This window comes from Solanum tuberosum, unplaced genomic scaffold (genome assembly GCF_000226075.1).
Source record: "Solanum tuberosum cultivar DM 1-3 516 R44 unplaced genomic scaffold, SolTub_3.0 scf00119, whole genome shotgun sequence".
Lineage (NCBI taxonomy): Eukaryota > Viridiplantae > Streptophyta > Magnoliopsida > Solanales > Solanaceae > Solanum > Solanum tuberosum.
The window spans coordinates 1,326,350-1,353,974 of record NW_006239045.1 but is presented as its reverse complement, the minus strand read 5'-3'; the positions used below and the strand labels follow the sequence as shown (position 1 = coordinate 1,353,974).

The window sequence follows — 27,625 nt, the reverse complement described above, 5'->3', positions numbered from 1 at the left end:
GTTGATTTCTTTTTTCAATTATTCGCAGTTGTTCTTGTTGCATGAAAATCCCTGATTTGAACAATCTTTAGCTAGACATAAAATAATTAAGGATACAAATACTCATTTTGAACTCCGTAATGCACTAATAGAGAATTTATGGGAGCAACGTAATAATCTTGAAAGTAGAGTATTTATGTAATTATATCTCATTAATAGTTTCACTTTTATTTGAATTGTCCATTAATTTGTATATTATATAATATTAGCTTGAAATTTATGTTATTTAGAAATTTAGGAAAAAAATATAATTATATTAAGTAAAGAATTTGAAAAAATAATTTTTTATATTACATAAAAATTATATAAACAGATTATTTGAAAAAAAGAAAAGAAATAAAGGGGGTATATTATGAAATAAGAAAATAAGAATGAAATAGAAATAATAATATAATATTGAAGAGAGACAAAAGGATTAGAGCGTAAAATAGAGAATTAGGTTAGAGTTGATTGTTTGAAAAAAATAGAAAACTCTATATTTAAAGAGTAAAATAAAGATTAGGGTTGGAGATGCCCGTGGGAATATAATATTGATATCATATTGAATTGTGTGAATTAATTGATCTAAAAGTTCAACTTGTGGGAACTTATATTTTTATATATTATTTTTAGCTACTTTTCATGATTTTGCTTAGATGTGAATGTGATCAAAAGAGCTTCATTCTTTCACAAATGCTCCAACTTGCAAGAAAGTTGAGAAGAAACAGAAGACAAACAACAACACAATGACATCTTTGCTCAAAGGAAAAAAAAAAGGAACAAAATAGAGAGTTGAAATTGGAAAAAAGATATGCTTTCTTCCAAATTTGAATACAATATGTTTGAAAAAAATGAATTGTTTACTATGGCCTTTAGTTGACTTATTATTCTTCAAGTAATTATCACCTTGTATCTTTTCATTCCTTTGCTTATTGCTCAACTCCAACAATGTCCTCTCTAATTTTCCACTTTCTATTCTTCTTTCTGTTTTGCCTCTCAAAGTGTTGTGCACAAGGAAATGATACTGATCATTTGGCCCTGATTTCCTTTAAAAATGCAATAATATCAGATCCACTTAACATAACAGCTTCTTGGAATGAATCTAGTCATTTCTGCAGCTGGATTGGCATAACATGTGGCAATAAACATCGTCGAGTCATTATGATTGTCTTGAACTCTAGTGAATTGTTTGGTCCATTGTCACCAGCAGTTGGTAATCTTAGTTTCCTCAGGGTACTTTGGCTCAGCAGAAACAGTTTCACTGGCCAAATCCCTGGAGAGATAGGAAAGCTATCGAGATTACGGAGGTTGAACTTAGCAAACAATTCATTTTCTGGTGAAATACCAAGAAACATATCGCGGTGCTCCAATCTTAATTATATTCATTTAGGTAATAACAATCTGAGTGGAAGCATTCCAACAGAGTTGAGATCATTGAATAAACTTGAGAATTTACTACTTCAGTTGAATAAATTGACTGGAGAAGTTCCAGCTTATCTAGGTAATCATTCTTCACTCTTGGCAATTGCATTAGGAGATAATCAATTACATGGAAAGATACCTGATATTTTTGGTGGACTCAAACATTTGGTGTTTCTTGATTTTGCTTTGAATTATCTGTCTGGAGAGATTCCTATGTCAATTTTCAACTTGTCATCATTGCATACACTTCAGATAACTTTTAATAAACTTGAAGGGGCTCTTCCATCAGATATGGGGTTCAATCTTCCAAGTTTAAAGTTCTTTCTCCTTGTGGGAAATCAACTGACAGGAAAGGTTCCTACTTCAGTACTGAATTCTACATCACTTATGGAATTTGGTATCGACGGGAATAATTTCACTGGACAAGTACCTGCCTTTGGAAACCAAAAGGATTTGTACTGGCTTGGACTTGCTGAAAATCATTTTGGAAATGGAATGTTGGATGATTTGAAGTTTATGTACTCCCTACAAAATTGTACTAGTTTAGAGCAGCTAATATTGGAAAACAACAATCTTGGAGGAGTACTGCCAAGCTATATAGGCAACATGTCCAATCTTTTACGGCTTTCTGTAGGGGGGAATCTCATCCAAGGAAACATTCCCACAGAGATTTTACAGCTTGAAAACCTGCAAGTACTTGGTCTCGAGAAAAATAATTTTACTGGTATGATTCCTGAGTCTATTGGACAACTAAGCCAACTAAGTAGGTTATACATTCACCACAACAGATTTTCAGGTGAGATTCCACATTCTCTTGGAAATTTGACGAGGTTGATTGAACTCGATTTGGGATCAAACAACTTGCAAGGTACTGTGCCTTCAAGTCTTGGAAGCTGCAAGTTCTTATCACTCTTGTATCTGAATGGAAATCAACTTAGTGGTCTTATACCGAAAGAACTGTTTGAGCTCTCCCTTATAGAATTTGACCTCTCAAACAACCACTTGACGGGGTATTTTCCTGTAGGGATTGGCTCTGGAAACTTGACTGGATTGATAAACTTGATCTACATGAACCATTCATACAACAATTTATCAGGTGAAATACCAAGCAGCTTTGGCACTTTGACTAGTTTGAGGGAGCTATACCTTGGTAACAATGCCCTTCAGGGAGTTATTCCTGCATCCTTGAGTTCTTTGAGAAGTCTTGAATATATGGATCTTTCTCATAACCACTTTGTAGGGAGGATCCCAAAGTTTCTGGATGAACTTGTCTCCTTGAAGTTCTTAAATTTGTCTTATAATGATTTGGAGGGTGAGGTGCCTTTGAAAGGAGCTTTCAGAAACATGAGTGCTGTTTCACTTGTTGGGAACAGTGAGCTATGTGGTGGTATTCCAGAGTTCAAAATGCCAAAGTGCAGCAACAAAGTAGCGTCAAGAAGACGAAGGTTATCTCATAGATTGATAATAGTAATGCTGGTTATTGGAGGATTATTGGCAGCAACCACAGTGGCCCTTCTTATTTTCTTGTGTGCTAGAAGAAAAAAGAAGTCCACTTCATCGGAGAATTCATCGTTGGACGTGATCCCAAGAGTGACTTACAATAGTCTTTACAAAGAAACTAATGGCTTCTCTACGTCAAACATGATTGGTTCGGGTGCATTTAGCTTCGTGTACAGAGGCATTCTAGAGGAAAATGGAAAATTTGTTGCCATAAAGGTGCTCAAACTCCAAGTTAGGGGAGCTTCTAAGAGCTTTCTTACTGAATGTGAAGCACTAAGGCATATCAAGCATAGAAACCTGGTAAAACTCTTAACATCATGTTCAAGCATTGATTACCAAGGTAATGACTTCAAGGCTCTCATTTATGAGTACATGGCCAATGGTAATTTGGCAAATTGGTTGCACAATAGAAGTACAGATGGTGAGGAAAATCATGAGCCTAAAACTTTGAACATGCTACAGAGACTCAATGTAATAATTGATGTGGCATCTGCATTAGATTATCTTCATCATCAATCTGGAACGCCATTGACACATTGCGATATCAAACCAAATAATGTGCTTTTGGATGAAGATTTTGTGGCTCATTTAGGTGACTTTGGACTTGCAAGGTTTCTGCCTGATGCTGCAAATCTGCTCTCCTTAAGCCAATCAGCCAGCTCTCTCAATATAAGAGGAACTATTGGATATGTTCCACCTGGTAATTAACTCTTCTCCCTCTCTAAACATCATTTTATATTTATGAAGGTCCTCTTACTTATCAAGTTTGTCAATTCATGTATGTGCAGAATATGCTACATGCAATACGTTTTCGACCTATGGAGATGTCTATAGTTATGGAATTCTACTGTTGGAAACATTTACTGGACGAAGTCCAACTGATGAGATTTCCAAGGATGGTCTAAACCTTCATGATTTTGTTAAGAGAGCCATACCTGAGCAAGTGAAAGATGTTTCTGATCCTAAACTTGTCTATGATGAAATGGGCAGACTGATCAGCAACAATAAAACAATCGAGTGCCTCACATTGATTTTTCAAGTTGGGATTGCTTGTTCAGTGGAATCTGCAAAAGATCGCATGGACATTGCCAATGTTGTTAATGAACTGAATGTAATCAAAGATGCCTTCCTGAGGAACTAGCAATATTGGCTATGAAGTTTTTGAGTTTCATTATAAAGATACTACTTATATAAGTTATATACTCTTTATCCACTTTTCCCTTCCCCTTTTCCTGCTTCTCCTTATGTAATGGAAATTTTTTTGAAAATAATCACCTGATTTGGCTTACTTTGTTTCATGTTTTATGCTAGATTTATTCTATAGATTTGAAAATATGTTTTCTGTCTATACTGATTTCATATACTTATAAAGAAATAGACAAAACTGTCAAAAATTATAAGCTCAACCAGAAATATGCATTCCATTTAACAAAATGAACTTGTACAGACAAAGTTGGATACAATTTTACATGGCATATCCATAATGAGAAAACTAAAACTATACTGAAGTTTGGAATTTAAACTATATGGTAAGAGGGAAAAGGAGAAAACTACAAAGGATCCTTCTCATTTTTCTCGCATTTGCTTGAAGACTAAATGTTCAAGGTTCAGCATCAACAAGCATATTTACTACTTCTTTCATGCTGGGGCGTAAATTAGGAAGCTTAGTCGTACATAGGGCAGAAATCCTCAGAACTTTGATCATGTCATCTTGGATAAGCTCGGAAACCACCTTTTGATCAAGAATATTCAGAACACTTCCTTTGTCATTAAGATGAGTTGATGCCCAATAAACCAGGTCTTTGCCTTCTCCGTAGGTTTCCTCTATTGGTTTCCTTCCGGTTACTAATTCTAATAGAACAACTCCAAAACTGTATACATCGCTCTTTTCTGTCACTCTGGAAGTATATGCTATCTCTGTCAATAAAACAAATTTAAATGTGATGTTAGGAAACTAGCAAGAGTGAAAATAGAAAGAAGTGGAAACATAGTATTTGGTTTATCCTCTTTGAAACATACCAGGAGCTAAATAGCCGTGAGTGCCTGCAAAGCAGCTGAACTCGGAGACTCTAGAGGAAATTTCTGAAACTTTTGCAACCCCGAAATCAGAAACTTTTGCTTCATACTCCTCATCAAGTAGAATGTTTGTTGACTTGATATCTCTATGAATAATAGGCGGGACACAATCATGGTGCAAATAAGCGATTCCCTTTGCAGTTCCAACTGCAATTTTATACCTCTGGTACCAATCTAATTCTGTCTTCCCAGCCTTGACTTCCCGGTGTAGTGCCTCGAATAAATTACCATTTGGCAAGTACTCGAAAACCAGCATATTCGAACCTTCTCTCATTAGACTGGCATACAGTTTAACTATATTTCGATGCCTGATCTTTCCTAGAATGTCCATTTCCCTTGTCAAAACTTTCACCTCATTTCCTTTCCAAAGCTGCTTTACTGCCACTGTGCCACAACCTTTCTTCAAATCTAACCGATAAACTTTTCCTGTGCCCCCACTTCCTACCAGCTTGTCCTCACCAACATCACATATTTCATCTATATCAAGTTCCACATGTTGGAAGCTTTCAAGCTTCCATTTTGGATTCATTCCATTTGAATGTCCCAGACACTTTTCTGAATCAGCTTCAGCATTGCACTTGTACTTCCAGTAACTCACAAGCATGAAAACACCCATTAGAACAGCCAAAGAAAGTAATACAATGCAAAACACAACTAGTTTGCTCTTCATGAACACTTCCTGAGCAGCCTTTCCACTACAAGCGCCGATGCTTGAGTTCCTTCGGACATTCCTGATGCTTTGATCAACACAAAGCCCCTTGTTTCCTATAAATGCCGTTTCTCCTCCCACCGTCAAAAGATCTGTAGGAACTCTTCCAGTTAGCTGATTGTTAGAGAGGTCCAATGAAGATAACTTCAGGTTATCCAAGCTTGTTGGAATTGAGCCACTGAGTTTGTTACTCGAAAGATTCAGAGAGTTCAACGAGGCCATCATTGACAACGAATTCGGTATGTTGCCTGTGAGAAGATTTGAAGCAAGATTCAAGTTTGCCAACCTAGGAAACTCACCCAACTCCGATGGTATCGACCCGGAAAGTGAGTTTTTCTCTAAATACAAAGATGAAATTTGCTTCAATGAGCCAAGTTCAGATGGTATTATGCCAGAGAATTCATTGTTATCCAAATATAGCCTTTCCAACTGTGTGAGCTTTCCAAGTTCTTTTGGAAGCTCACCTGCAAATCTGTTGTTTGATAATACCAACTGATTCAACTTAGTCGCAGCGCCGATTCCAGGAGATACAGTTCCAGTGAAGTTGTTATCACTGAAATCTATCATTGTGACTTCTGGAAGCCCCCATAAACCCTCAGCAATTCTCCCAGAAAGTTGATTCTGACTCACCCTCAATCTCATTAAAGTCTTGCAAGAAGCATAATTACCTGGAAACTCCCCTGTGAAACTGTTTTCAACAGCAAGCAAATTTTGCAAGTTGTTGTTTTGACATAAATATTTTGGAAATGCACCACTAAACTTGTTCTCAGATATGTCTATGCTATTCAGTGGCGAAAACCGGCCAAGATTAGCTGGAATTTCTCCAGTAAAACTGTTGTTGTACACAGCAAAGCCATTAAGATGCTGCAAATCTCCAAAGCCTGGAGGGATTTCCCCAGAGAAATTGTTCTTGAATATTTGAAAAACCGTTATATTCTTCAGGTTGTCAATCCCCTTAGGCAAAGTCCCATGCAGCTGGTTTCTAGAAACATCAATTTCCTGCAGATGTATAAGGTCTACAAGTTCTACTGGCAATTCCCCGGTCAAATTGTTTTGATAAAGTTCAATCTTGAAGAGATTTCGCAGCTTGTTTATCGACTTTGGAAAATTCCCGGATATCTGGTTTTTCGAAATATCTAATGTACCTAGTGCCTTCATTTCGAAAATAGATTCCGGGATTTGTCCTGTCAAATTTGACCCTGCCAAGAAAAGCCAATAAACTTTCTTTAACTTCCCAAATAAATCAGGAAGTTTACCTTCATCATACTCATTTCCACCAAGGCCTAATGCAACCAAACTAGTCAACTTTCCAAACCAAGCTGGAAACTTTCCAGAAAAACAGTTATCTGACAAGTCTAACACCTCCAACTTAGCCAAGCTAGATAAATCAGGTATCGTACCGTTCATGTTATTGTCAGTAACATTCAATACTTTGAGATTGGTGCAATCCGCCAATTCACTTGGAAGATTTCCAGACAGGTAATTTGAAGGAAGCACTAGAGAAGTAAGGCTTTGGAGGACAGATATTGAAGGGGAAATAATTCCATAAAGGGACTTATTGTCAAGTGAAATTTCAGTGACCAAGCCAGTGTGTTTGTCACATTGAATACCATAGAATTTACACGGGGAATCTGAATATTTCCAAGATTCCAAGACATTCAAAGGGTCAACAAGATGCTTTTTAAATTCAAGAAGTGCTTCTGTCTCAACAGACAATGAATTAGAGAAAACAAGAAACTTCAAGAAAATAACAAGGATTTGGAGGGAATGGAGAGTTTGAATTCTAGACATGATTGAATATGGGAAGGGCTAAAGAGTCATTTCACAAGGGGATGACAAACTCCATAACAGATATGATGGATGCCCATTCTTAATGAGTAACTGAAAGAAGAGAAGTAGCAATCAGTAACCAAACAATAAAGTATAGAAACAAGAATAAACATATAACAAACCCCTTTTACTTTAAAAGCAATGTATACCTAATCAAATGTTTGTTGTATAATAAGAAATTAAAAATATCACTTAAAAAGAATAAGATAGCTTATGAATTGAGTAAAGCACATATGAAAGATGTTAAACAGATATACACAGACAAAGGATGTTGGGTGATTGGCTGATGTGTTTAACATGTCAATTTGTATTTAGTTGTGGGTTTACTATATTGCAAATGAATTTACATCTTTCTTTGAAGTGACTCAAGTATATAATGTTTCGCTTGACTTTATAGTCTTTTGTTATAAGGAAAGATACTAAAGAGCGGCCTTTGTTTTTTCATCTTTCCTACAATCAAATTCTTCATATCCGGGGAAGGATCTGACTAGAGTGGGATAGAACATAGCACCAGAAAAGATTAAAATCTTGAACCGAATAGTTCTAAACTTATTACACCACCAGTGCAGCCTATTAATCAATGAAGTAGGTGAAAACTATGAGATAAATTCAAATCCCAGTAGAAACAAAAAACACTAGGTTATTACTTTTCATCTGTCCTAACCTTGGTAAATAGAGTTACATGCTATTTATTATTGATGTGAGATGATGTTGGGTTTTAAAGGTGTGAATAGAAAATTCTTTTTCTTTTCATCTTAATTGTTTCTGATTTGCTAATCTGAATGCATGAATAACAGATGGCAAATATGTCATAAAATTAATCAAGATGCGCTTAAATTGACCCACACACTTATTATTGAATGAACAAATTGGGAGATTCTAATATGACAAATCATCAAAAAAAAAAAAAGAAGAGGAAATGAGTATGGCATATACATACAGGAAGAGAAAAAGAGAAAGTGGTGAGTGGTGACAGACAAAAAAAAACATATAACTTTCATAATTGAGTCCTAACAACCAAAATCATATATTTTTGTGCCTAAAATCATTTAACTCTTAAATTTAACAGAAACAGAGACATTAAGTACAACAAAAAGTAGAATGCATCTTTTGCTATTAAAGAACATGTTATACTATAACTCAAGAATTTGTTGCATACATAATATTACAAAAATAATGAAGAAAGAGTTAAGAGGAAACAGAGTTACTTACCTAAAATATAATAGTAACAATGTGTGCTTTAATTAGTCTCATGTTTGAGCAGCAGAATTCAGAAATCTAATGAGAAGAAAAAAATTTTGTTAAAAGGAAGAGAGTGTTATTGTGGAGTGAAAGGAAAATGAAGAAAGAGGGATGGTTCATTCCTTATTTTTTTAATTAATACAAGAAACAGTACCTGTGTTTTATGGAATAAAAAGAATAAGAAGCTGACAAAATTTGGGTAATAAAGGAGTTGTATAAGCACCAGACACTTTGATTGAGACCCATCTTTTCTCTCTATCTCATGTATGTAATCTACTCTCTTATGATATAATAATTTATATGATATAGTTTGATCATATATCAAATTTAAAAATGTTAGAAGTATTTTAAAATTTATGATTTAAAATAAGTCATTATTGGTGGAGTCAGAAGATTGATTAAGGTGTGTCAAAATATAAAGAAGAAAAATAGTGTAAAATTTGAGATCTTGAGGAGTGTCAATTTATATATATAGTTGTGATTTTAACTAAGCAATGTTTTCCAAAGAAGGAGTGTGAGGCGACACCCCTCAACTATTGTAAGTCAATATTTGTAATGAATATAATCATTTTATTAAAGGTGAAATTGTTATTTTAAAATTAAATTATTATTAACTATAAATGTGTTTTTGTTGGACGGACTAAAAAAAATGTGTTATATAAATTGGGATTAATGAAGCATATTATTTTCATTTATATTTATGGGCACAACACAAGTAATTAATGGTATACTAATATTCATTAAATTATAGGCATGTTAGCCTATAAAATATATTCTTATACTATTAATTACATTTAATCTCTGAATATAGTAGGTTACTTTAATACTTCTGTGGCTTAATTCACACTTACTTTATGGAAAGAACATTTACTTGTTTTTAGTAAAGGTCCCTATGATGGTTGGTTTAAATGGTAAATCCTAATAGCAGGAGTTTGAATATGAGTTTGGTAATATTTAGAAATAATATTTGAAGTTAAATTAAAAATAAAATATATAGAAATTGGTGTAGTGAATTCACATTTCACTTGAAAAAATTATTGGAGTTTGATGAAGGTATTTATCTCTTGAAAAAGTGGTTAAAACAAGTTCTTCAAACTTGAAAAATTCAATATTACAATTTACACTAATAATTGGGGAGAAAAATTAATTTCTGCGAATAAATTTTGTCATTGATATCAAAAATCAAAATTATGTTGGTATTCAAACATGAAAAATACATTCTAAACAATAAGATAATGAAAAAACAAACTACATTATATATGAGCATAATAATATTAATTAGGAAAAATTATGCGAATAAGCAAACATATACTAGTTAATTAGCTAACATAGTTATAGGGTGTGTTTGGTATGAAGGAAAATGTTTTCCTAAAAAACAAAGACATTTTTGACTTTTTTTTTTATGTTTGGTTGGTGAGTATAAAATATTTCCCCGGAAAAGATTTTTTAGTGTTTGATTTATAAATAAAAATATTTTTGAGAAAATATCTTTTATTTTTACTAGAGAGTAGAAAATAATTTTTGAATTGAAATTGAAAATATTTTTTAAAAATAAACTTAATGGGGTGGTGAGGTGCTGATGGGGGGGGTGAAAAAATAAAAATTAGAAATTGAAAATATTTTTTAAAAAAAAACTTTAATTTTTTTTTGGGGGTGGTAGGGGATGGTGGGAGGGGGGGGGGTCGGGTAAAAAAATAATATAATTGAAGTTGAAAAATATTTTTTAAGAATAAGCTTTAAATTATTTTTTCATCAAGAAAATTTATTTTTTCAACAAAAAAATTGTAATTTGAAGTTGGATGAAAGTTTTGAAAAATGTTTTCCTTAACTTTTAAAGGGAAGTCATTTTCCTTAATTTTGAGGAAAATGACTTGATTTGGAAAACATTTTACCCAACCAAACATGAGAAAATTGGAAAATATTTTTCGGAAAATGTTTTCCTTCATACCAAACACACCCATAGTTTGAATTAACTACTACTTACATCCTCTTTTTAGCTATAATTACGTGCACCTCTCTCCTCTCTTCCTCTCTCTAGTCTCTCTCCTCTTTTATACATACAAATTATACATATACATATACAATTATATGACAGATATACAAATACAATTCTCCTCTCTCCACTCTCTACCCTCTCCCGCTTGCCGCTCTCCTCCCTCTCCTATTCTCGCTCCCCAGATATACAAATACATATGTATACCAATTACATATAAATAATTATCTGACATATACATATACAATTTGACAGATATACAAATGCAATTCACCTCTCTCCACTCTCTGCCCTCTCTGGCTCGCCTCTCCTTCTTCTAAGTTCTAACATATAGCTACGAATCGTAATTAGCAAACTATAGTTATGGAGCCTAATTAAGTTATTTTTAGTGGCTATTTAAGAAATTTCCTCTATTAATTATCTTCGTTGTCATGACTTTTCTAGAAACATTTTCATTATAAAATGATAGTAATATAAACTTATGGGTATATTTTTTTTCTTACTATTTTTAATAATTATTAGAACTTAATGATATAAATCATATTTTTAAAAAAAAAAATATTTCTCTCAAAATATATGGTCAAATACACGATAAAACTTCACCTAAAATAACTTGTGAAAGAAATATTTAAAAATTTATGACCAAACGCTTGCATAGTGTATTCCCAGCTAGCTGGAATGAATTAAAGGAAAGTGCTAAATGACCAGAAAATTTTAAAAACTATAATATTTTTTTAATTTTAAAATAAACTGATCTTCTTTCCATTTTTTTTGTTAAAATGTATTAAAATTAAAAGGGTAAAAATATTTTTTTTAAAAATAACATAAAGAAAATATCATTCTGACCAAATTTTCTGGTTAAAAAGATTTTTCCTAAATTCCCATGTAAAAGGTGGATATTTATTGTATATTGGAAAGAAGACGTGTACTGAAAACAACATGCACTCGAAAAGGAACAGACGTTGGAAAAGAAATGAAAGACAAAATAAAATGTGTCATGTGAGATAATGTTCAACTCAAAAAGCATCCAAAAGTGTGGCTAATTTATTGTTACAACTCTAATCAAAATAATGACATTTTACGTCTCAAATTAATATAGGTTTAAAATGTTAGGCAATTTATGTTTTGTGTATTCAAGATTAACACGCAAAGTTAATAGAGGTATAATCTATGTTTTCTATGGTTTTACATAAAAACTGAAGGGAGAAAAAAAAAGATATCACACATAATTTATATATTTGTATTTATATTGTTTGATGTTTTTGCCAACGTAATATATTATAAAAAGATTCAAATCATTTTATCTTTAAAAATCATTAGTAACTATTCTCGAATCACAGAGAAAATTTAGAAAAAGAAGAATCAAGAAAATACGCAAAGTTACCCACAATCTTGATAATAAAATAACTTCTATTTATTTGTTTAATGATTATAATTTATTTTTTGTTATTTTTGATGTCTACATATATATTTTAATCCTTTTTAAATATAAATTTGTGAAAAGCTTCTCATTTAAATGAACTGCAACATATATGTGCAACACACGTATATATTAAAAACTCATCTAATTAAAAAAAAGAAAGAGCTTAAACTATTAAAGAAAAGACAAGGAAATATCCAATAGATTGGAATAGAAACTTTTATTTAAAATTTGTCACAAGTATCCCTTTTTATTCATATTCAGGTACTACATTTTCCCTTTCTTAATTTTTCTATTTCAAACTTCTATCAAATACTTTCGCAGTTCTATTTTATGTGGTATTTTTTTTTATTCATACGTTAAATAAAAAAAAGAAAATTAATTTTAATTTTTTTATTTTAAAGTTAAGACTTCACACATCCCTTAAACTCGCCTTTTCAACATGTTGATATTTTCTTGAATTCTCAAGCATCTATAGGTCTAGCATCAAAGTATATTGATATTTTATATAATTAACTTAGTTATCATTAAATATTATACAACCAAGAAATTATCGGATGGATATGATACTATAAATTTTGTATTTTTTGTTTTGCTATACTCCAAATTAAATTAAATTTCATCAAATAAATTAAAACGAATGAAATCAATATGTTAGTGATTGCAGTACATTTTGGAGGGGGACATAACTTAATGCTATGGGGACCAAATATAAAAGACCAAGCTCTGAAGGGTTGACTTTGGTCAACTCAAATTATTGATGTAAATACTTTTGTTGTGTTATAAAATAACCACTCAATGGAATTGATAAGACATGCTCCACTTTAGTAGAAATTTATCTCACATTTCATCTACCCAATTATTTTCTTGTCAATCAAATCATATTAAGTATACTATTCTATAATTTTGAGTCCTTGAATGGGGATAGTAAAATGAAAAAGAAAACTATAGAAATTTATCTCACATTTCATCTACCCAATTATTTTCTTGTCAATCAAATCATATTAAGTATACTATTCTATAATTTTGAGTCCTTGAATGGGGATAGTAAAATGAAAAAGAAAACTATAGAAATTTATCTCACATTTCATCTACCCAATTATTTTCTTGTCAATCAAATCATATTAAGTATACTATTCTATAATTTTGAGTCCTTGAATGAGGATAGTAAAATGAAAAAGAAAACTATATAGAAGGAATATTGTCAATATTCAAATGATATTCGTGCTTTTAACGTGGGGACTTCAAATTTTTTAGGAATATATATATATATATATATGGGGGTGGAGCTAGCATAGAGTTAGGGGGTTCATCCTAATCTCCTTTGGCGTAAAATATTACTATTTATACATGGTTAACATTATTTTTTTTTGTATATACAGTAGATGTCGAACCCCCTTCGATTAGTTCGTGGTTTACTTCTTCAGATTTTGAACCTCTTATTAAAAATCCTAGCTCAGCATATATATATGTGTGTGTGTGTGTGTGTTGATCAATTTAAAAATAATTTTTTCGTAAAAAATATAATAGTAATTGTTTATTTTATTTAATGTAGAGGTTGTTGTAATAATTGAGAAATAAAATAGTGATATATATATTGATAGATTTGAAAGAAAAAATTGGGTAGAAATATAATAGATAATGTTTATTTTATTTAATGTGGAGGTCATTGTAATAATTTAGGAATGAAATAGTGTTTAGTAAATTGTTGCATCCTTTCTTACGTAACTATCTATTTTGTTGATTTATTTATATCGTGGCGATTATCGTGATGAACCAACATTACTATTCACACATTTATCTTTTTATTCCCTTTTTGTTTTTACTCTCCTATTATCCAATATTCTAAAGTTTACCAAACGGCCAAACATTTAGCATTATGTAAAATCTATTGCTGTGTTTTTATAAATACATAAAATATATTTTTGATGTATTCTTTAAATTTCAAGTACCGCAACAAATCAATATTATCTTAATATCATTATATCAACTTATCAAATTCAACACAATCATTTTAATATTATTATATAGACTTTTTAAATTTTTGAGTAAGGTTTTATTATTCTAATATTATATTAGATTTTCTCATTAAAAAAATTCATTGTTTACATTCTTACTTTGTAAGGTCTGCGAACATTTTATGAAATTTGACTTTATGCCCTCAAACTTGTTGAGACGGCCATGTTCTTACGAGGAAATTAATTGTAAAACATTTTTTTTTAAATGACTTATTTTATACTTTAATAAAAAAGAATTTTACTGAAAACTTGTTTGATGTTTGGTTAATAAGTGAAAGATATCTTTTACAAAGAACATTATCACTTATTAAAAGTCTCTTCAAGCACACATGTCTTCATAGACATGCATGATATTCAAATGGCGTTAAAGGGCATTTTTGTCTTAAATTATTAAAATGAATTTTCAATAATTTATATAATTCGAAATTATGTAAAAAGTATTATAAATTACAATAGTTAACACTTTGAAAGTTTTTAAAAATTGAATAAAAATTTGATTAACTCTCCAAATTTTATTCATACCACACAAATTGAGACAAAGGGAGAAAAGACATAAATTGGGATAGAAGCTATAGCATATATTAAGTTATCGGTTTATGTTAGATTTTGAACCGCCCTACTTGAATCTAGTCTGTTTAGAATTGAAAAGAGTAGCACATTTGATCTAAATTTTTATGAAATATTTGAGTATTAAAGGTTAATATTATCTATACTATGTGTTTGTTAATGCAATGCCATGAATTAAAATTTGAAATAATCGTAAAAGATAAATTCTGCTGAAATGTGGGAATAGTCATTTCTTTCGTTCTGCAAGAAATAAAATATTTTTCTACAACCAAACAGGAAAATGTCATTTTATTTTCATTCGATAAAAAATGTCATTTCTTAAAAAATATTTTCCCACTGCCGCCAAACATGAAAGAAGACTTTCACAGAAAAATTTAAAAATACTTTGTGTCATACCAAGTGGTAAACACTCAAAGAATAGATAAAGAGTAGGATACGATTTACAGAATCGGGTGAAGATGAAGTGTACTGAAACGCGAAAAAGATATTATTAATATAAAATGTCATTTATAACCTTTTTTTTTATTTAAAAAAAAAACATTTTTAAGAAATTTACTTTTCTAGAATTTTTTTAAATATTTTTTTGGATTTGTTGCAACAAAATTTAAATATTGATTAGCCGTCTATACATGTCCAAGAAGATGAAAGCCTAAGGTTGATGTCGTTTCTTCTGGAATCTTTTACTTCATTTATCTTCTTCTAGAAACTCTTGTTGTTGTTTTTTTATTGTTAGATTTCTTCTTTTCCTATTTATTAGTAAAAAAATGATTATTTTATGTTGATCTTTATCGCTACTAAATGGTGCTCTTCTAATTTTGTAATGTTATCCATACTTCACTTTCATTGATTTATTTCAATTTCATTTTAAATCATTGAAAAATATATATTATATATTCAAGCAAACGAGACACCATTAACAGTAAGTGGTGTTTGATTAAAACAAAAATGTGTCAAGTCATAACAAAAAGAAGAAAATAAAAAGTCTCAATATAACAGCTACTAATTTCTTTCCTTTTTTAAATTATAAATTATCTCTTTTTTTAAAAAAAAATTCATGGCTCGAATCTAATAATTTTGACTAAGGGAGGAATAAACTCATCCACTTCAATGCTGCATCATACCTTTTGATAGTCATTTCATCAGTATTTGGTCAACATATGCATCAAACTTTCTCAATCTAAATCATAAAAATCAATTTCGTGATACTATTTAAGCTTATTCTAGCGATATTATGAGGAAATTAATTAGGTGTTTGGGACGTTGAATAGATAGGGTTAACGAAGATTCAAATTTGATGATAAAATTTAAAAACTAAATAATTTTTCTTGTTTAAATCCTAGTTTGGTTGCTAAGTCCATTGTTTTCCCTTGGTGTTATTAAATGTCTAGCTAAAAAGAATCATTTAAGATAGAATAATATAAACGGAAGCTAAAATAGCACTATACTGTTATTATGTCTTTGTTAGTTGACTAATAATAATATTCTTACTCTCATTTTTGTAGGCTTTTTTTTCTTGGCATTGGTCATGTCATGTTAATTAATTTATTGGGCTACAAGGACTTCAACATGCAAGTTATAACAAGGTAAAATAATATATAGTTTTAAGTTTACAACACTTTTTAAACATTTCCTACTATTTTAAATTGTTTAGTTCAAGTTTGCATCGACTTTCCAAATAATATATTTGCACGTATATGTGAAAAACATATAATTTCTCTGCATATAGTAAGCAATACATATATATTATTTTTCTAGTTGTTATTTTGGTAGACGACTATACAATTAGTTTTCTTCAAAATAATTTCTACTCATCACTTTTCCTGGCAAAGACATTAGCTAAACTACCAAATAATTAAGTAATTGATCATGCTCAATCATATTAAAGGAAGAAGTAAGGGGGAAATATTAATTGTTGCTTAACTAGTTCTTAAACTAATATAATCAAATGTGTTATTTATACTTCTCTGCCTACATCCAATCATGTGCTTTTTGAATAATCCAGAATATAATACTAACTTATTAATATGCGGTAAAACAATAATTAAGTACCTAATTGTTAATTACAAGAACATATAAGTAATGATAACAATATACATTTTTTTTAGTTTATATTTTCCTTCTACTTTTCCGTATTTTTAGATTAGAAGTACGTCTAAAATTAAAATAAAAAAAGAAGATTAGAAGTACGTCTAGTTCATCCGATTCCTTTCGATCACATTCAACAGTAAGAGAACTCTAATTGTTAATTCAGTAGTTGAGCTTAGCTTGTTTAATTAAGTAGTTAACTAGACAGCTTTATGAAATTAATAGCCTAGCTTACAAAATAGGAAAATTCTCTAAATACACATCTTATTTTATCATAATCTCTAAATTTCCTACCATTTAATTTTTTTTCTAAAATCCCCTATTGGATACATCACTCTCCTCTGGCTGATACATCCCTATCCCCCTCTCGGATACATCCCTTCCCTCTTTGATACATCCCTCACCTATGTATTCGGATGTCTACTGATGTATCCGGAAGTCCATTGATGTATCTGGATATCCTATCCCCTCTCTGATACATCGCTCACTTATGTATTCGGATGTCTGCTAATGTCACTACAACAAAAACAACTTTCAGCGGCAATAAATATTGACATTAATAAAGAGTGTTAAAGTCTTTACCGGCATTAGTTAAGTGTCATTAGAATCAATGTCGCTAAAGGCTTTAGGGACATATACAAAGAGTGCTAATTGCCGCTAAAAATACATATTTAGCGGCAATTAAATATTAATTGCCGCTGATGATCATTTTTGATGTAGTGTGTATCCGGAAGTCGAGTGATGTATCCGAGATCCATAAATTTTTTGGGATTTTTGTAATTTGAAAAGAGTATAGAGAAATAATATAATTAGCTCATAACACTATGAGATTTAGGTAAATTATACAAAATAATATATATATAATACCTATTATAGGAAAATATTCGGAATTACACAAAGTTTGTGATTTTTTTTTTTAAAACCTTATTTTCAACTCACGTGTCTATTTTCTGAATATTAATGGAAGCATGGAAGGGATACTCAGAAAATGATACTTTGACTAGGCCCACTTATATAGCAAGATAATGCTGCATTGAAAATTATGAAAATGATTAATATATTCTTAGCTTTAACTGAGGAGTGGTTGTGATAACAATTGGATCGATATGGGGTCATTTTCCCAATAAGTAGAGAATTTAACTATGGAATAACTACTTATTATAACTCATCCAACATTTTAGTTTGATGTGTTTTTAATTTGTAGTTAGGAGTCGGACTATTTTGGACAATTTGTATTGGGGAAAAATAGCTTATATATGGCAAAACTCTGGTCGATTATATGATTACGATAAAACATATTGCTTCTGCTATTTGGCATCGTAGGATGTGATAAAATGAAATATATTTTCATTCTATGTTATTGTAACTTTTGGATATTGTTATTGTAACCTTTGGATATTGTTAGTGTGATATTTTAATATTAATAAAAATATATCATATATCACATTATATATCATGTTATGTTCATTGGTGAATATTATATAATCACCAACTCTTCATTTCACCCATTATTCTATCTTTATGCCTTGTAACTTGTGTAACCTTTGGGCCATTCATTTAGCAAATTTACTATCCATTATCTCCCTATTCATTGCAAGAAAGAATTCTTCACCTATAAATAGTGACGGTCTTCATTTGTGTTTAGAAAAACAAGAGATATGTGAAAGAGTGTATGAAAAATAGAGAAATAATGTAAGAAAAGATGAGAAGTTTATGTTGGTATAGTGAAAGAGAGTTGAAACATAGAAAAATATTCTAAGTCTTCAACTATATGCATTATACAAAAGAGAGTAATTATATGTTGAAGGAAGATGTTCTTTTTGTGGAGCTTTGGACTCTTCAACTAATCCAGAGCTGTTTCAGTTGTACGACGTTAACGTTGATGGGCTATTGTATCCTGAAACGGACAAGTCAAGAGTGTTACTACAGGATCAGTGTAGATTACACCATCAGATATTTAATTCTCTCAAAATATATCGGTTACGATAGTTATATTTGTACACCCCTAGTTCAAAGGCCATACCTAGAGTATAAGCTCCTTTTGTGGTGAGGCAACATGCAAAATTCATGTGAGAAAAAAGAAGAAGAAGAGGAAACCTTCACACTATACCGACAAGATTTTAAGCTAAATACTAGTAGTACTAGCAATTTTTTTTTGTCTCCCACCTGGTGTCCGGAGTCCACATTGGAACTCCGACTAAATCTGGATCGTGCACTGCAGGGCTCATTCGGGGGTGGCGCTCCCAACATGATTTTCTCCATACCCAAGGCTCGAACCCGAGACCTCTGGTTAAGGGTGAAGCACTCCCACCAGTGCACCACAATCCATGTTGGTAGTAGCAATTAATTGTTCTAGGAAAAGGTCCTTGTGGCAAATGAATTTTGGACACTTAATGCTTCAATAATAGAATGAGTCTATAAAGACATTTGTACTAGTCGTTTCCTTGGTGTCATGTGGTTGCATTTGTTACCACTTATCCAAAGAGTCATTTTCAATTGTAATGTGAAATCTTTGACATTTCAAATAACAAGTATGGGGCTAGATATAATACTCAATAATGCACTATTGAAGATTGCATGTTTGTCTTGTCTCTTTTGCTGATAGCTTTTCCTCTCACACTGACATTCATTAACTAATAAGTCATAGCAATTAACAACCTCAATTCATTTAATAATTTGTATTTTTGAATATATAACTTTCTACAATAACGAGGACTAAAGCTACCATATTGCCTATGCAGTATTATTCCATATTAGACTTATTACTATAATGAATAAGATCGTCAAATATTGATCTATTAGATCTTTAGAAATTAGACTTATTAATATTAAGGACTTATAGAGTTGAATATAAGGCATAAAAAGTTAAAAGATTTTCGAATATCTTTAAATTCATAATACTAAATTCAGTATCTGATTTGAAATTCAGAAAAAATTAAAATAAAATCCGTAATCAAGTCCATAATGCCAAAATTCAAACCAAATATCCGAAAACATCGAATTTGAATTTCGAATTGGTCCAAACTCTGTTCACCATTACATCGGATAGAAAACTTACCATCATTCAGATTCACCAGTTGAATTTGGGCATATTTACGGGTTGGTTTGGGCTACAATAGCTCACGTGTTAAAATGGGTTGTTGCCCAAATCAGCCCGTATGAGAATCAGTTAAGGAAAAACTACTTAATTACACAAACATTCCTATCATATTTACTAATTCTTTCTATAGTTTGAAATAATTATATGTTATCTCACTAATTAATAATTTCATATCAGATTTCAAGTTAGAAACACTTAGATACATGTATCACAGATAAACGTAAATCCATATGTATACAATGTATTTGAAACAAATTACACCTACTTTTGACCTCATATATTCAAGATACATGTATATGGATGCTCCAAATACATGTACTGAAATCTGGCATGAATGGTAATTTCGAAAATTCATGGAAAGACACGTAAGTAGACTCTAAACTAGTGAAATTTATGTTATTACTTAACTAGTTAGATGCTGGGCAGGTTACACATTGTTGGGCCATTTTTTCCGTCAGGAAATTACATGATGTGTCCCCCAAACTGTATGGTCTTGATTTTTTGTCCCCCATAAAAAATGTCTTTAAAGACTAGTCTTTCTTCCTCTCTATGTATAGAACACATACACTTTTGCCCCTCTATTCCTTTAGTATTTTTTGAACAACTCTTCATGATCAATTGGCTCTCCACATTTATTTTTCTTCTTCTTTTTTTATTTTTCCATTTTTCTCTTTTATTTATTGTTTTATCGTTTCTCTTTTTTCCATTTTCTTTTGTTTTCTCTTTTTTCTCAACTTCTATTTTTTCATTTATCTCTTTCTTTTTTTTTCTTTTTTTTTTCTTTTATTCTTTTTTAAAAAGAATTCTTCTCTTTTTCTTTTTTCATAACTCTTACTCCTTTTATGTGACTTACTTTCCTTTTAAGCCAATTCCAAAAAGAATGACACATTTTTATATTAAGTAATAATTTAACTATAAAATGTCTATTTTACCCTTAATGAAATGATTTACAGCCACACAAATTTCGATAATTCATTTTGGACCACAAGTTTTAAAAGTCTTTCTTTCTTTCTTAAGTTCCGTGTCGAGTCAAATTACCTCACATAAAATGGGATGGAGGGAGTATTCTTTTTTGCTAATGAATCAAAAGTTGAGTAATTCGCAAAAATGATCTTCTTTCTTTGATATTTAAGTAAACTTAAGAGTTTAATTTTCAAGTTAGTTAACAACCTTTGTAATAAGAATCTGCCACATATCTACTGTAGAAAAAACGATGTATGTTAGCATCTAATAGATAAAGTAGTCTATGGAAAAGAATACAATAGTTTTGGAATAGTGTTGTCCTTGAGGCATAAGTTATTCTTTAAACTCCTGAGCTATGTATTGCCTTTGAGGCAAGAATTCTAGAGTATCCCATAAATTAGGCATAGTGAAATAGTGTAAATTGTTTCCCATGAGGCATATGTTAGTTTTGTTAAACCCCTAAGCTACGTTTTTCCTTTAAGGCAACAATTATTTTGTTCTCTGTAAGTTATATCTAGTGAAAATGGTGTAAATTGTTACTTATGAGGCACAACTTTTTCTTTGAAAATCCTTGGGCTAAGTCTTGCCTCTAAGACAAGAGTTATAGAGCATATGACAAAAAAAGATAAAATGTGGTAGTATCAAGTCTTGTGCATGGGGTGTAACTTATTGTTTTGAAGTTCTTTGTATAAAATCTTACCTTGAAGGCAAGAGTTATAGAACATCTCATAAGGAAAAACACCTTTTGAGATGCTTTATGGAAATGAGCCCACGATTGATCATTTGAGAGTGTTTTGGTGCTTGTACTATGCTAGCAAACTGTCTAGATAATAATTTTTTTTTGGCTCGGCCTAGAAAAATGCTACAACAACTAAAAGGAAGGGGTATGCTTATTTAAAGGCTCAAAAAGGGTACATGATTTATGATTTGAGTGACAATGTGTTTTTTATTAGTAGAAAGGTCAATTTAAAGGAGTCGAGTATTTCCTTTTAAGGAAGAAGTTCTTGATGATTTGGATTTATTTTTTGTCACTTTAATAGATGATCCTAACCCTTCATCTAATGATCATACATATATAGTTGTTTATATGGTGATCCAGAGATTCTTGAACCTAACTAGGGCATAGAATTCAGGTTTATATGTCCATTTTGTATCTACTCCTCCTAGTGCTAAGGTAAAATGATGAAGCACCAACTCCAAATTTACTTAAGAGTGAAGTTGCCCCTGATGATGCATAAGAAGTACTTCCAAAATCACTTATTGAGGAGGAGTTCAAGGATATCACATAGTCTAATCCAATTTCAGTTAGGCCTCTCATTACTCTTAAACCTCACAAATGGTTAAAAGATCATGTTTCTACTAGACAATCATTGAGCTTACCCTATTGTTGATTTTGGTTTCTTATAATCATTTGTCTACTATGTATAGGTGATTCACAAAGATCCTTAACAATCAAAGAATATACTTCCTTGGGGAAGCCTCTTAATATCCTTTGAGGATTGATGCAATAAAATAGGAAATAAATGATTTGGATTCAACTCTAATTGGGAGTTGGTTCCCTTACTAGCAGATCATCAGACTATTGGTGCTAAATAGGTATACTAGAGCAAGGATTAGACTACTGGTGAGGTTGATAAATACAAGGCTAGGTTGGTGGCCAAAAGATACACTCAAAGGGAAGATCTTAACTTCTAGATTACTTTCTACCCTTTAGCAAAAATGGTTACTATCAGGATAACGAAGATGCATATATGAAACTTCCTTTGTGATTTTATAGATGGGGAATATCAAAGCATACACGTTGCTAAAGTCTTTTTATGGTGTTAAACAACCTCACATACAATGAAACATCAAACTCACCAACTAGCACCCTGAAGTTGGTCAAACAAGTCATCAATCCCGGGGATGGGATACTTATTCTTGACTGTGACCTTGTTCAACTGCCTATAGTCGATGCACATTCTGAGAGAACCATCCTTCTTCTTTACGAACAACACTGGTGCACCCCATGGCGAAATACTAGGTCTGATGAAAGCCTTATCTAGAAGGTCTTTCAATTGCTCTTTCAATTCCTTAAGCTCAGCTGGATCCATTATGTAAGGAGGAAAAGAAATAGGCTGGGTATCTGGAAGTAGATCAATTCCAAAGTCGATCTTCCTTTCGGAAGGAACTTCGGGAAGATTTTCTGGAAACACTTCTGGAAACTCATTAACCACTGGAACTGACTCAATAGTTGGGTTTCAGAGCTTGAATCCTTAACCCAAACTAGATGATAGAGATAACCCTTAGAGATCATATTTCTGGCCTTAAGGTAAGAAATGAATCGACCCATAGGCGCTAAGCTACTACCCTTCCATTCTAAGATTGGTTCATATGGAAACTGAAAACGAACAATCCTAGTTCTACAATCGACTGAGGCATAACATGAATGTAACCAATCCATGCCTAGAATGACATCGAAGTCTACCATTTCTAATTCTACAAGATCTGTTGAGGTGACTTTCTGAAAGACTGTGATAGGGCAATTTCTGTATACCCGTCTAGCTATAACTGGGTCATCGACTGGAGTAGAGACTAAGAAAGGTTCTGAGAGAGTTTTTGGACTAACATCAAACTTAACTGCTATATAAGGAGTTACAAAGGAAAGAGTTGCCCCTGGATTTAATAAAGCATAAACATCGAGATCAAAGACTCGTAACGTACCAGTGACTACATCAGGAGAATCCTCCTGATCCTGGCGAGCCTGGAGAGCATAAAGCCTGTTTTGGCGTTGTCTGCCACCTGTACTAGATGAGTTACCCTACTGAGTCGAGTGACTTGCTGGGGCCGCTGAAGTTGTGGACTGAGCTCTACCATTTCCTCCTTGACCCTATGTAGAAGGACAATCTCTTAATCTGTGACCAGACTGACTACACCCAAAACATCCTTCTTTTCCTGCAAGGCACTCGCTCGGATGGTTCTTACCACACTTAGGGCTAGTTGGGTAGGTTTTGGTTCCTGAAACACTTCCCTGAGATTTATAACCTGATGCCCTACCTTTCTGATCTTGTCTGAACTTGGAGGACGGAACACTAGCTGATGAATGTTCTGGAGCTGAAAATTTCTGTTGACCTTGCGAGCAATTTCCAACACCCGATTTCTGTTGAGAATATTCATAGTTTCCAGTCCTAGCCTTCTTGTTCTCCTTAGCCTATTCCTTAAGCTTATCACTCTTAACCTGCTGAGCATGAGTCATGAGCCTAGAGATGCTCATATTTTCCAGCGACATAGCATTTCTACACTCTGTCTTCACCAAGTCTGACACTCCATATAGGAACTTATTCATCTGAGCCCTGGAATCAACAACCATGTGAGGAGAATATCTGGAAAGTTGGGTAAACTTGAGCCCATACTTTTGGACTGTCATGTTACCTTGCCTTAAGTTCATAAATTCCTGAGCTTTCGCCTCCCTTAGCTCTCTTGGGAAAAACCTCTCCAGTAAGGTCTCACTAAAGCAATCCCAAGTGATATGAACTGTATATGTACCTCTGTTCTCTTTCCACTGAGTATATCGGATATGAGCCACATCCTTAAGTTGGTAAGATGCTAACTCAACCCGATCATTCCCAATTACCTGCATCACTTCAAAGATCTTCTTGACCTCATCATTGAAGTTTTGGAGATCCTCGCCAATCTGCGATCCTAAGAACTCTGGCGGATTCATCCTAACAAAGTCTCGCACTCTAGTTGCAGCTGACATAACATTAGCATCTGCTGGACCTGGAATCCGCTGATTGTTCTGGTTGGCCACACTCTGAGCCAACATTTGAATGGCGTCCGAAACTCTGCATTCGAAACTTCTTAATCTGGGACTGGAGGAGCTGCGTTTGCGTTCCTGGCATTTGCATTCCTGGCGTTAGCTCTACAAGGAGGCATGATCACTGAAACGTAGAACGTCGAGTTAGAATGGAATTAGATCATACCTTACGCACGATAAAAGTAACAAGGGGTGAGTAAAAACAATACGGTACCCAGCAAACAGCCTAGAAAACAAGGCATCTAGCTAGAAAATGATTACCGTTTACACTCTAACAGAACCTTCTCAAACTACAACTTGCACAGAAATCAGCCCAACCTAGCAGTTCTACAATACGCGTCTCACAATTCCCAATCTACACAGTTCAATTTTCACAATTCAACAATCAAACAAATCAACTAAGTCAATCTTAATGTAAAGTAGTTAAGTTACACACACAAGTACATCAATCACAATTAACAAGTACCTCATGCATAAGCATCAAAAGGATCAAGTCACAATAATCAATATCTTGCCAAAACCATTTCTCATCGGAACAATATCACTAGCTGAAACCATTTCCCATCGAATTTATATCAAATTACTAGCCGAAACCATTTTCCATTGGCTTTATATCAAATCACTAGCCGAAACCATTCCCCATCGGCTTTATATCATATCACTAGCCGAAACAAGTTTCCATCGGTTTTATATCAAATCACTAGCCAAAACCATTTCCCATCGGCTTTATATCAAATCACTAGCCGAAACAATTTCCTATTGGCTTTATATTACTCACCGGAAAAAACCTTGTGATTGGGATGTACCCCAAGATGATGCTAAGAGATCGCGATGAGCCCCAAGATGATGCTACGAGATCGTGATAAGGGAGTCTTGCGATTGCGATAACCCAAATGGCCATGCACTAGAACCAGAAACCAACCAAACTCAAAATCATCGAAAGAACCTTCGGGATTTGTTCGAAACCCCATATACATTAACCAGATATGTAAATCAATTTAACTAGACGTTCTAGACTTAATGGAACCGTCAAAATACGAATATAAGGTCTCTTTAACCTGATATTCGTGAAAACCACAAGAAACTAACTCACACCTAGGACCACTCAAAAATCAACTAAGACCTCACCTAGGCCTAAAATTATCCCCCGAATCCAACAAAACTCTTTAAATTTTGATCCTAGCATCCGAACCTCGAATGTTGACCAAACTCAACCCAAAGGCTAAAATTCCACAATTTCACAACTTAGGACCTCAAATCCTCAAAAAGACTCGAAATCTAAAATTGACAATTCTCACGGACCAAATTTCACATTCTGGAACGGTTGGAATCAACGGAATTCCATTTTAACACTCGAAACTTCAAAATACATTGAAAACCATTTTCTTAACAACTTAGCCTTTCAAACTCAAAACTTACCAAATTCTCCACTTTTAACTCAAAGTTCAAAATCAACTTTTTAAATTTCAATAATAGAAGACTCGGGGTCAATCACGGGAGGGCAAAGTGGTAATTTTACAAGGATTCCTAAAATGACTGATCAGGTCATTACATTATCCACCACTAAAAATCATGTTTGTCCTCAAACATAAAACAAAAGAAAGTACCTGAAGCTTAAAAAAGCTAAGGATATCTGGCATGCATATCAGACTATGTCTCCCAAGTCGCATTACCAATTAAGCGATGCTTCCACTACACCTTCACTAAAACAATCTCTTTGGTCCTAAGTTTTCGGACCTGCCTATCCAAAATGGATATAGGCTCCTCCTCAAAAGATAAGTTTGGACCTAACTCCACTGAATTAAGGGAAAGTACATAGGACTCATTCAACACGTACTTCTGAAGCATGAAAACATGAAACACGGGATGCACGACTGACAAACTAGGTGGCAAGGCCAATTTATAGGTCACCTCTCTCACACGACTCAAAATTTTAAAGTGCCCAATATATCTAGGGTGAAGCTTGCCCTTTTTTTCAAACTTTATCACACTCTTTATTGGTGACACTCGGAGCCAAACATGATCACCCTCCATGAATACTAGGGCTTGAACTCTCCGATCCGCATAACTTTTCTGTCGACTCTAGATTGTCAACAGTATACACTGGACCATACAAACCTGCTCCAGAGAGTCTCTAAGCAAGTTTGCATCTAATGAATCTATCTTAGCTGAATCAAACCATCCGATCAGAGATCAACAACGTTTACCATACAACTTCTCAAAAGAAGCCATTTGAATATTGGAATGATAACTATTGTTATAGGCAAACTTTGCTAAGAGAAAATGTTGATCCTATCTAGCACCAAAATCAATCACATAAGCTCGGAGCATGTCCTCCAAAACCTGAATCATCTGTTCGGACTGATTATCTTTCTGAGGATGAAAAGTTGTGCTTATATCAAACCGAGTAACCAAACCATGTTGCTATGCCTTCTAGAATGGGAAGTGAAAAAATAACCTCGATCAGAGACAATAGAAATCGGGACCCATGCAATTGCACAATCTGACTGATATAAAGCTTGACTAACTTCTCCATCGTATATTTTACCCGAACTGGGATGAAATAGGCGGACTTGGTCAATCTATTAACAACCACACAAATGGATTCATAACCACCCATAGTGGTAGGTAGTCCCAAAACAAAGTCCATAGTGATCCACTCCCACTTCCAAGTAGGAATAGGCCTCTTCTAAGATATAGTTCCAGGCTGCTAGTGCTCACACTTGACCTGTTGACAAGTCAAACACCTAAAAAATACTGCAATATCCCTCTTCATACCACACCACCAATAGTGCTAGTTGAGGTCATGATACATCTTCACCACACCCGGATGGATGGAATATCGAGAACAATGAGTCTCTTTAAGAATCAGTCTAATCAACTCGC

At 32.9% G+C, this 27,625-nt stretch overlaps 2 protein-coding genes across 2 annotated transcripts; one reads left to right on the top strand and one right to left on the bottom strand.

Moving 5' to 3' along the window:
• The first annotated feature begins 882 nt into the window (after nucleotides 1-882).
• Nucleotides 883-4,190, top strand: LOC102580756 (probable LRR receptor-like serine/threonine-protein kinase At3g47570). Its single transcript, XM_006350289.2, has 2 exons — nucleotides 883-3,640; nucleotides 3,729-4,190. Exons 1-2 carry the CDS (start codon nucleotides 967-969, stop codon nucleotides 4,079-4,081), a joined length of 3,027 nt encoding a protein of 1,008 aa, XP_006350351.1. The 5' UTR covers nucleotides 883-966; the 3' UTR covers nucleotides 4,082-4,190.
• A 147-nt stretch (nucleotides 4,191-4,337) lies between these two features.
• Nucleotides 4,338-8,932, bottom strand: LOC102604191 (receptor-like protein kinase HAIKU2). The gene is made up of 3 exons (XM_006350280.2): nucleotides 8,768-8,932; nucleotides 4,960-7,606; nucleotides 4,338-4,857 (listed from the first exon to the last, which is right to left on the bottom strand). The coding sequence occupies exons 2-3, from the start codon at nucleotides 7,514-7,516 to the stop codon at nucleotides 4,541-4,543; spliced, it is 2,874 nt and encodes a 957-aa protein (XP_006350342.1). The 5' UTR covers nucleotides 7,517-7,606; nucleotides 8,768-8,932; the 3' UTR covers nucleotides 4,338-4,540.
• Between the last annotated feature and the right edge of the window lie 18,693 nt (nucleotides 8,933-27,625).